This window comes from Thermobia domestica, chromosome 5 (assembly GCF_964235325.1).
Source record: "Thermobia domestica chromosome 5, izTheDome1.hap1.1, whole genome shotgun sequence".
Lineage (NCBI taxonomy): Eukaryota > Metazoa > Arthropoda > Insecta > Zygentoma > Lepismatidae > Thermobia > Thermobia domestica.
In genome coordinates, this window is record NC_137458.1 from 211,236,550 (window position 1) to 211,248,794 (window position 12,245).

Sequence of the window (12,245 nt, forward strand, 5' to 3'; positions counted from 1 at the left end):
TGGCTAGCATTTCGATTCTTTGAAGGTGAGTACTTATAGTAAATAAATCTTTAGATATAATTTCACTTAAAATACTTTCTGTCAGCTTGCTTATTTTTTGAAAGGCGCCATATTGTCTAAATCGTTACAGAGTCGGACAAAACAGGATACCATTCGGTACGGCAAAACGAGATAGTACCTCGTTTTACCCGACCACTTCTAGATAAAAATTGATTTGCTTTATTTACTTAAAATGGCAATAAGAAAACAAGTTACAGGTATTACAGTGTTAATAACTGTATAAAGTGTTAATATAAAGCATGACCAGTTAATAATTACCATTCGTAATGCTCTATAACCAACGGATAAACAACACTAACCAAACAAAGCAGGTAGGGAGTCTAATATAATTGAAGTAGTTCTGTGTGCGTGAGTACTATAAATCTATTTTCGCTTTATCTTCCAGGAATAGTTTGAGATGGGAAGGTACAGACGAACAACCGATCGGCAATCCTGGAACCAAGAAAACATGAAAAATGCTGAAAAGACATCATTAAAGGAAAGACGGGCTATCTGAAAGCTTCCAAAAAGTATGAAGTTCCTCGTTCTATATTGGTGGCAAGAGTATCCAGAACCAGAGGATTGTGATGTTTTCAAATAATATATTGAAGTTTTTCAAAAGAATATATAAAAAACTCACCAAGACAATAGTAATTATGTTTGGAATCGACATTTTTCATTTTATCTTGTTTCCCTGATGTCTTTGGTTTTATTTTCATGTATATATTCTTAAACGTTAAAGCTTATAATAACACATAAAACGTATACGCTTAAACGTATACTCTTATAATAATATTGTAGAAAATTAGCGATACATTATACCACTCAATATTTCACATAATCTTTTATTACTATTGGGGAGCGCGGCGGCTCAGTCGTAGAGCGTTCACCTCCGGTGCTTGGGGTCCCTGGTTCGATCCCAGCTCGCGCCGTGTGGACTTTGTGGTGGACAAACACCGTGCTCGTGGGTTTTCTCGGGGTTCTCCCGTTTCCTCCCACTTTCTTCATTCCACCATTTCATTCATCTCTCATTATCACCGTCTCCTTTAGCCTAACCGGCATAACCGTGAGACGTAAAACTTAAAGATTTCATTTCATTTCTTTTCTTTTATTACTATCCTTTTTTATCCTACTGGTACGGCAAAACTGCCTACTTTGAGCTAAATGCCAAAACTATTAGTATCATGTAGAAAGTTTTTTTTTAGCTACGCCAAATTGACAAACTGAAGTAGACATAGTTGTCGAGAATTTGGCTAGGTTTGAATGCACTGAGTTAATTTCGAAGTGAGATATCTCAGATCTTGACCAACTTTCCGCTATCTAGATAATAGCCTTGTCTGTGAACAGACTTTTTGACCATCATGAACCATCTGCGTTACCACGGGTATGTGCGCCCTCACACTTACGTTTGCATAAATGAGATGGTTCACAATGTTAATATACTTTATAGATTTATTTTACTAAACTAAATTTCAGCTGAAAGTTTTCACTGTTCCACATCAAAATATGACGTCTTAAAAGGCGTACCTTATCCCAAATTTTCCAGTTAGTGCCATAATTGATGTTGAAGAAGTGATGATGATTATCATGAAAAATAGTATCTGTCTTCCAAAATTGCCACCACTCGCCTTCAATATATACACCAGAATGGCTAATTAATCCGTGATAATAACCATACAAATATAAAAGAGATAACACCACTGAAATATGAAAGAATATTGATACCATATTAGAATAAATTTATTTTGTTTTTTACAAGATTTGTCCAAAAAGTATCCGACCTTAAGTTTTCGATGTATACAAATGTAGTTGGGAACACGTAGTTTGATGCACGTGTTAGGTGATCCTAATGCACATTCTTGTCTTTTCCCGCCTGCAAAAACAGTCAGTTATCAACAGATCGCCGATTGGTGAGGACGTGTAAGTGAGTAGCGTCACATCGAAATTTCATTTCTGACAAAATGACTGAATAATGCTACTACATTAACTATCATTCCAAGCTTGGAGATCAGCAAAACTCTACAGGCCTTTGGAGGCGAAGTAATGGATCAAACAGTATAGTAGAACTGCTCATCATATTTGCAGACCAAACAAAGCACGCATGTGACTTATCAGGGTTCCTACTCCATCTGAGTTCTGGCTTTACCCCAAGGTGAAAATGTGGCAGACCAGCTGCGTCCTATTTCAAAAGTAGCGTTCCAGCGCTAATTGCAACAGCGGAAAAGCCATTCAGAAAAGTGCTAACTCAAGGGGACTACCTTAAAGGAGATTAATGTAAGGTTATGGTATATGAATACACCATTCTTTATGGATAAAAGTCGAATACTTTTTGAATCAAATCTCAAAATCAAGTAATCTAGATTAGTTATATTGTTACCAGCAAACACTTGTAAAGTCTTAACCCAAGTTCTGTATCATACATTGTTAGAACTAATTATAATAAATTTGTACCAATGTTTGTCTAATAGTTCATTTTTAAAACTGAAAATATTGTTTACTGTAAGAGAGAAATACATAAAGTAATATCATTCTAACTTAAAAGTTGATTGTAATTAATTCACAAGCCTAATATTGCCGATACAGAATATGCTCTGAGAGATCTTGTCTGCTTCCTCCGTAGAATAGGCCCTATCGCAAAATTTCTTGTAGCAGCAAGTGTTTCAATAGTGTTCTGTTATAGGCATTGGATACGAAGGTATTTATAATTTTAAAGTAAGCAATACTAAGAAACAATTAGTACATAAAATGTACATAGGTAATACAAAAAATAATAGGATTCAATTCACACCAAACACAAGGGCACGGGACGACACAAGACAACGCAGAAGCATCCTCACAGAGGCAATGGCGTGTGGTGTGCTAATAAAGTAGTGGTGTTGTGTGAAGCCTAATGGCGCCTAAAGTGAATTGATTGCGAGAAGTCTGCATTTTAGCATTCTACGATCCACCCTTCAGTTGTTCGGGTGTACTTAAACAGTGCAAGGAACATTGATTTGCTATTGAATGCTCTGCTATAAACGTTACAGTGCGATGAAATGCAGTGCGAACGTCCTCGGGCTGTAGGCCACATCCAAATTAAATTCCAGTACAGTTCGCAACATCAATGTTGCGCAGAATTCAAAACATTGACAACGTCGGAAGTCAACTGATTCAGCGTACTATGGCAACTTGGTTTCCTCTGGTTGAAGGTAATCCATTTAAGGAGAATGTTGATGACCAGAAATGGCATGCAACGGGCGACCAACTGCAGAAAGCTGTACAAGCGTAACCTGGTGGGAGATCAGTGAAGTTTGTGGTCACCATAAAGAGGTATTGCTATATATATGAGCAATTATGGGAAAGTTTGAGACATTATGGTATGGTCTTAATTATTCAAAGGCTATGAACATACTATGAAGAACAAATAATTACACACACATTATATCGTCTCAAGGTCACAGACACTTGGGCCGCTCAAATAAACTTCACATAAAGTAGGATTACCAACCTACGCAGAACACGAAACTTGCAGCGCATGGAATACAATCGTTCAATATGTAACCCTGTTTATCTAGGTGTACATTTACTTCTAGAACACTGTTACGAGAGGACACTGCAGAGAGGAAAATTTATGTGACTTATATTCAAATGTCCAGTGAATTTTCTATTGTAACTCATTTTCAAGCTAACATTTTAAAGGGGTATTTCGATTGAGACCTAGACAATTGTGTTCAGTAAACTGAAAAGGAGTATAAATTTATCAGTTTGTCGAAATAATGCGTGTTGACATGAATTCAAACCAGGTTAATAGTGAATTCTTATACTGTACTCTTTTATTCCAGATTGTGAGGGAAATGGCCACAGATGTCGAAAGTTCAGAAATCTAATTCCTAATCATAATTTTAAGAATAATTATATAAATGCGTATGCGATAGACGACGCATGTATGGTATGCATATAAGGGAAATTAAAGACAAGAACCAAGGTTTAAAGTTAAAGTGCGCTCACCGGATTAGGCTTATTATGGCCGTGTCTATCTGATAGGAGATGGATGATGTGAGGATAATACGAAGACTTGTAAAGGTTTTTTTTAAACGCCTGTAAGGGTATACAGGGTTTTCATAAAGTCTGGACGGATTTAATTTGCTTATAATTTTCATAAAAATGCTCATAATGAAATCAAATAAAGTGCAAACGGTAGCGGAAGGATTAAATTTCTAGTTGGCAACACTGCTAGATAAGCAGCAACTCTGAACACGTTGAGAGAGGGAGAGGGAGGGCAAGGGTCAGTTTCTTACCAAATTCCATCCATTGTTGTTTTCATTGTTGTTTCAATGCGACTTCTGGCTTTGGGGTCATGTGAAAACGGAAGTTTATGCAAAGAAGCCAAGTGATTTGGAGAACTTAAAGGACGAAATCAGGGCGTCTCTGGCTGGCATTTCGAATCAAACACGGCGGAACGCTTTGAGTGGATTCCAGCGCCGCCCACGCGAATGTGTGGACGTAAGTGGCGCCCAGTTGGAGGTGAATGAACTGAGCTGGTGCAGATTACAGGTAAAAAATTAATTCTTCCGCTACCGTTTGCACTTTATTTGATTTCATTATGAGCATTTTTCCCGGGGTTTTCATAAAGTGTGGACGGATTTAATTCGCTTATAATTTACATAAATATGCTCATATTGAAATCAAATAAAGTGCAAACGGTAGCGGAAGGATTAAATTTTTAGTTGGCAACACTGTTAGTTGGAACATGTTGGCAGTTGGAACATGGCGACGTTCTCCTTTCAGCCATCATGTTCTCAGATGAGGCAACCTTCCATGTCTCCGGGAAGGTTAACCGACACAACTGTCGCGTTTGGGGCACGGAAAACCCAAAGGAATTTGAGACACATGAGAGAGATAGCCCTAAAGTGAACGTTTGGTGCGCTGTGTCCTATGATCATCTGATTGGACCGTTCTTTTTTGAAGAGGAGACCGTGAATGGAGATTCGTACCTGGATATGTTGGACGTAAATGGCGCCCAGTTGGAGGTGTGGCGGTGAATGAACTGAGCTGGTGCAAATTACAGGTAAAAAATTAATTCTTCCGCTACCGTTTGCACTTTATTTGATTTCAATATGAGCATGTTTATGTAAATTATAAGCGAATTAAATCCGTCCAAACTTTATGAAAACCCTGTACTTTTTTTTTAGTAAATGTAAAGAAAACTAAATACATGGAAATTCGCTGTGACCGTAATACTGCAAATTATGATCTACATTAAAATATCAAGTAATATTTTCGACAAAGGGGACACTTCTAAATATTTAGGATCAACATTAAGGGTTCAAAATCATGTCTACAAAGTAGTTAAATGTCATCTGAAAGCAGGGAAATAGTATTATTATTCAGTCTAAATTCTTTTGTATTCGCTAATTCTGTCGAAGAATTTAAAACTTATGATATATAAAACGATAAATATACGTGTTGGGCTGTATAGTTGCGAAACATGGTAGCTTACTTCTAGCGAAGAATGCAAATTGAAAAAGTATTTGAAAATAAAATTCTGAGGTGGATATTCGGACCTAAGAGGGGCGTTAATGGGAAATGCTGAAAACTGCATAAAAAATTGCATAATTTACATCGTTTACCTAAATTGTTAGGGTAATTAAGTCGAAGTGACTCAGGTGAGCAGATCATGTAGCCAGAAGAGAAGACAGTTGAAACGCTTGCAAAATTTTAACTTGAAACCTGATGTGAAAAAGAGCATTAGGAAGACCTACACATAAATGGGAGGACGATATTACTATGGATCTCGCAGAAACAGGAATTCAAAGTAGGAACTGGATTCAGTTGGCTAAGGATAAAAGTCAACGGAGAGCTTTCGTGAATGCGTTATTGAACCTTCCGGTCCTATAGGCTGTATTGTTAGTTAGATTTATATATACATTTTTTACAATTGCTTTAATGTTAATATTGTGTGATTAAAGTGCTGTGACGCTTCAAGAAACAGAAGAGAACTAGAAATTTTATGATTTTAGAAATGATCTTTGTTCTTGAACTGATAATAGTCTTAGTAGCGAAAATATTACCATTTTTTGAGCAACTTTGATTATAATGACTCCTTGACACCCAAATTAAATATGATATGTAAAACTGTACAATATTTTAATATAGATATTGAAACGCTCCTCTCCTTCGTCACCACCACTGCGTTGTAGTCACATGATCTTCTTTCGATGCATCTTCTATTATCAGTGGACTTTCTTCAAAGCAGCAGAAGACGAAGAGTGGGGTAAATATATATAACACGCAACGGAAAAGAATAGAACACGTCACACTGCGTGAAGCACTCACGAAGGCGACGTGAATGGCCCGAGTCGCCAGCTTAGGATGACATCCCAAGCAAGAAAACACAAACAAACGCTTCCAGGTGCGGAATGGGGAGAGTCTGTACCCAAGGAATCGAACAAGGAATAATCAGAATAGGCTGAAAAAGATCTTGATACAATAATAATATTGCAATGACCAGCAAACAGCTCACAATTCAAATTATTATTACAAAACAATAATCTGAAACAAAACAAATGAGTACAGAACATTCATATAAATAATACATACAGAAAATCACATGCAAAGATATTATCAAGACACATATTATCTGGGTTTACATATAGAAATTATTTCTTTCTCCTGGTTGTGGCTGTTTTCCAGTGATTCATCCAATTCATCATGAAACTAGGACGATAGTCTGCATCACTTACCAATACAGATTGTAATTATAGTTATTATGCTTGTAGATATTTTCAATCAATCAAATCTAGGTATATGCTAGCATCATTTAGTAGTTAGGTTAGATTTTCTATATATCATTCTTTGTATATTCTGTAGTTAATAGATTTGTTTATAAGTTATTAGTTTCGTTGACTATGCTTAAGGGTATTTCATAATAGCTGTTAGTTTGTAAGCAGTATTATTTCTTAGGCGTATTTCAATCTTCCTTTGTTTTATAAACTTATTTTTTTTATACTTGTATTTCATATTTTATCTTTAATAAAATGTCATATACCTTTTACTATTTTATCAATAATAGTTACATTTTTCACACTTATTTCTTATTATCTTTTCATTTATTCATTTTCTCGACGTTTTCCTGATTCTTCATATGTAGAACATACCTGAATTACGCCTAGTAACATATTGTAATCAATCTTATAAATCAACGCATTCAACGGATATCAATCTCTGAAATGTTGTTATCAGCAGCAGACTTACCTACGTAGCATATCCTGGTAAAATGCTTATGAACGTCCATAACATCAGCAGTCCGAATAATCCCAAACGTATAACAGCCATCAGATACCAAAAGAACAGATAACATGTTATTTTCACTGAGAATTTTGATGAGGCTTCTACAGTTTTAGTACATAAAGATGGTCATCGAAAATTGCATGTGAGAACCCGGAGTGGGTCTACTAATTAGCACTGCATAGTTTTAAACTCCATATTTCTCATAATTAACACTCTTAAGAATACCATTTAACTTCCATTTTTTTTAAACTTCCCTTCTCACTTAGTAACCATTTGTTTAGTATATAAGATGACTTCCTTTTCTTTTGACGAAGAAATTTAGAGGTGCAAAAATTGTACCATTTAGCCAATATATGTTTTGCGTTGAAATGCAAAATAAAATTGACGACAAATTATTGAATAATTAACTGAATGAATAAAAACAATAAAATCATAAGAATAATGAATAAATAAACGATCAGAGTTGGAATGCCATCACATAACGTGTGGGGCATTACAATTTGCCAGTGGTGGCTAAAAAATTTTATCATGAGATAAAATTTTTAAACATGAAGTATTTGTACGCTATATGCAACAATTTCTTCAGATCTTCATAATTATATAGAGCCCTAATTTCAAATGCTCTCGTATAAATATAACGAAGACATCGAACAATTAAACTAAAATTATTAAACTCCAAAATCAACAAAAAATAATAATGATCAAATACAAACACAGAATTAAGTCAAAAGGTGTTTCCAATTCTTTATCCTGTGTCCCTAAAATATTCCTTCTTGATTAGCTTTTTCTTTTTATATTTCCTATTTTTGACCAACTTGATATTAAGCCATTTCATTGATCCCATGATCATCCAGTCCTGTTTTCTTCTTTTAGATTTCCGATGATCTCGATATTTCTTTAAAATGTCTATCTTAACTCGACATTTCACTCGTTTCGGAAGATTCATATGCTCGTTCATATGTTTCTCCTTTAATTCTTTCCAATACTGATAAAGTTGTCTCATCTTAGGTGCCGATCGTCTTATCCTGATGGGACATTTTTCGTTGGACAATTCCACATTATATTTCTTTGTCCTCCTTTTCCAACCAAACCAAATCCTATTTCTCGTTAGTTGAAGCTTGGGAAAGACATCTGTACATTTCATTTCTGCAGTTCCAGTGTCGCGATCTCTCTGTTTCACTTCATTATTTGACGTATTATTTTCTTGTCCTGTTTCTTCCATTTCACATTCCTTTTCCTTAACGTGATATCTTTCATTCATTACCAACTTACTTTCAGTCACAGATGTGGTTTCATTACAATCTTCTGTTTCGTCTTCTCTGTTACATTCTTCTATTTCCACTTCTTTGGCTTCCAGTTCTTTCATATCATTTTGGATTTCTTCGATTTTAATACCTTTCCCGATGTCAAACTCATATTTCAGAACAACTATTTCTTGTTTTTCTGGACATTCTTTAGGAATTTTTCCCTCTAACCTTGCGATCGATTGGCTGGTAATTTCTCTAAATTCTTTTAGAGTCTCGGCATTTTCTCTTTTAAAATCTTGTGCAAAATTCTGAACTTCACCTCTCAATTGGAACAGTTCTCTCAAAATTAAGTCAAATTTATCTTCTATTTTTAAATTCGGTTTTGTATTTTTCGTCACCGACATTTCTCCATCTTCTTCATTCGAATTTTTCACAAATAGATTCTTTTTATACTGACATTGTTCAACATCGCTATCACTAACAGAGTTCTTTCTCTTATTCACTATAAGCGGCATTATTTTATTTCATCAACTACCCCATTTGGGTTCTCACTCACAATAAGATCCGATGATTCATAAAAATTTGCTACCTTGTAGATCACTGACTACTTACTTATTTACTGTAATTTATTATCCTTTGGACGTCAATTCCCCAGTCGAGGACTCTCCGCATTCTAGAATTGAATCCTTCTTCCTTCAGGTATAACCTTAGAATCTATATCAGCTTCAGTAACAAGTTCTCTTGAAAATATTCACCACTTGCGCGCCGAATGGAGAATATTCAAGTCTTATCAGTACCATCATTACCAGATGTTGAGTTACACTTCTTAAAATTATGGCACTAAGTTGGTAGTCTTCACGGAAACCATCTGGTTTCATCTTACTTCTTGAAGGCTGGATTCAACTTCAAATCCTGGATTAGGGTCGCCAAACTTGACACGCTCCTCTCCTTCGTCACCACCACTGCGTTGTAGTCACATGATCTTCTTTCGATGCATCTTCTATTATCAGTGGACTTTCTTCAAAGCAGCAGAAGACGAAGAGTGGGGTAAATATATATATAACACGCAACGGAAAAGAATAGAACACGTCACACTGCGTGAAGCACTCACGAAGGCGACGTGAATGGCCCGAGTCGCCAGCTTAGGATGACATCCCAAGCAAGAAAACACAAACAAACGCTTCCAGGTGCGGAATGGGGAGAGTCTGTACCCAAGGAATCGAACAAGGAATAATCAGAATAGGCTGAAAAAGATCTTGATACAATAATAATATTGCAATGACCAGCAAACAGCTCACAATTCAAATTATTATTACAAAACAATAATCTGAAACAAAACAAATGAGTACAGAACATTCATATAAATAATACATACAGAAAATCACATGCAAAGATATTATCAAGACACATATTATCTGGGTTTACATATAGAAATTATTTCTTTCTCCTGGTTGTGGCTGTTTTCCAGTGATTCATCCAATTCATCATGAAACTAGGACGATAGTCTGCATCACTTACCAATACAGATTGTAATTATAGTTATTATGCTTGTAGATATTTTCAATCAATCAAATCTAGGTATATGCTAGCATCATTTAGTAGTTAGGTTAGATTTTCTATATATCATTCTTTGTATATTCTGTAGTTAATAGATTTGTTTATAAGTTATTAGTTTCGTTGACTATGCTTAAGGGTATTTCATAATAGCTGTTAGTTTGTAAGCAGTATTATTTCTTAGGCGTATTTCAATCTTCCTTTGTTTTATAAACTTATTTTTTTTATACTTGTATTTCATATTTTATCTTTAATAAAATGTCATATACCTTTTACTATTTTATCAATAATAGTTACATTTTTCACACTTATTTCTTATTATCTTTTCATTTATTCATTTTCTCGACGTTTTCCTGATTCTTCATATGTAGAACATACCTGAATTACGCCTAGTAACATATTGTAATCAATCTTATAAATCAACGCATTCAACGGATATCAATCTCTGAAATGTTGTTATCAGCAGCAGACTTACCTACGTAGCATATCCTGGTAAAATGCTTATGAACGTCCATAACATCAGCAGTCCGAATAATCCCAAACGTATAACAGCCATCAGATACCAAAAGAACAGATAACATGTTATTTTCACTGAGAATTTTGATGAGGCTTCTACAGTTTTAGTACATAAAGATGGTCATCGAAAATTGCATGTGAGAACCCGGAGTGGGTCTACTAATTAGCACTGCATAGTTTTAAACTCCATATTTCTCATAATTAACACTCTTAAGAATACCATTTAACTTCCATTTTTTTTAAACTTCCCTTCTCACTTAGTAACCATTTGTTTAGTATATAAGATGACTTCCTTTTCTTTTGACGAAGAAATTTAGAGGTGCAAAAATTGTACCATTTAGCCAATATATGTTTTGCGTTGAAATGCAAAATAAAATTGACGACAAATTATTGAATAATTAACTGAATGAATAAAAACAATAAAATCATAAGAATAATGAATAAATAAACGATCAGAGTTGGAATGCCATCACATAACGTGTGGGGCATTACAATATATATAATACTTTAATATAGCATAGTTCCTAGATGGAAAAAAGTGCGAGTTAGTTTCATTTTCTTACTGCTCATGTACATTCAGGTTACTTTGTATACTTGATTTATTTTGAAAAATATTATTGCATGTCTAAAACATATTCTGGTTCACAGAATAGTGACAGAAATTTCAAATACATTGATAAATGTAGAATGGAAGCATTTGTTTACTGTAGTAATTATTATTAACTAGTAAATAAATAGAGCTTTTGAAATTGAGGTGGTGATTTAATTCTTTTTAACGTCACTTGTCATTTACAAACATCTCACTTTTTTGAAAAAATGGCACGTGTAAACTTCCATTTTCTGGACATTATAGTATATATTTCTCAAAATGGTATTGTAATTGAAATATGTTTGGAGCAAACAAGGAATGGTCAATACAAACTACGTTAAAATGAATGAAAGTTTCTCACGGGTATTTCTACGGATCCAAAATGTCAATTTTTAAATCTTCAGAATTTCAAAATATGGCATATGTGTTTCCGAATTAACAAACCATGAATGAAATATATAGAATGAGTCATTTAATAACATTTAGCTCAGAATTGTTAAATTTGTAATATTTCTTGATTACTCTTGACGTAATCCGATTGTTTTAGATACTTACTCCAGTGAATTGGAAATAAATACATTGGGGACATGTATATTACTTGCAAACTGAGCATTTCCACTGGGTGAAGTGCTGTCGCGCAAAATGGAGTTGGTTGTTGGAATTGGTGGTGCACTTTGTGAAACCTTTTGTACATAAATGGCCAGTGATAGAGTCGATGCAGCCAATATGTTAGATATTCCTGAAATGAAAACATTGTATGAAGGCAGATACAATTGAAATGTCTGAAGCCAGACCACACTAACTTGTTTTTGTGCTACGGGAAATTGACTTTTATGAAAACAGTGACTAATTGACTCGAACTTCGTTCCTTGAGAAATGGGCTTCACTTGACTGTTGCATCCATTTCTATAACTAGCTTGTTGTGGCACCCGTTTCGGTGGGAAATACGCGAAACGCAAATGATTTCATGCTTAAACTCAGAAATTAGTAAAATGTATTTAGTGCACTCTGGTTTCAGACATCTCCAATAG

At 34.8% G+C, this 12,245-nt stretch overlaps 1 protein-coding gene across 2 annotated transcripts in view; it reads right to left on the reverse strand.

The window, feature by feature from the left end:
• The window catches only part of LOC145686378 (uncharacterized), an 85,842-nt gene that overhangs the window by 47,440 nt on the left and 26,157 nt on the right, over window positions 1–12,245 (reverse strand). For both annotated transcript variants that reach the window (XM_081759647.1, XM_081759648.1), the window contains exons 4-5: window positions 11,770–11,953; window positions 1,567–1,739 (exon numbers count right to left, since the gene is read on the reverse strand). In XM_081759647.1, coding sequence (XP_081615773.1) covers window positions 1,567–1,739; window positions 11,770–11,953 — 357 coding nt within the window. The remainder of the gene's footprint in view (window positions 1–1,566; window positions 1,740–11,769; window positions 11,954–12,245) is intronic.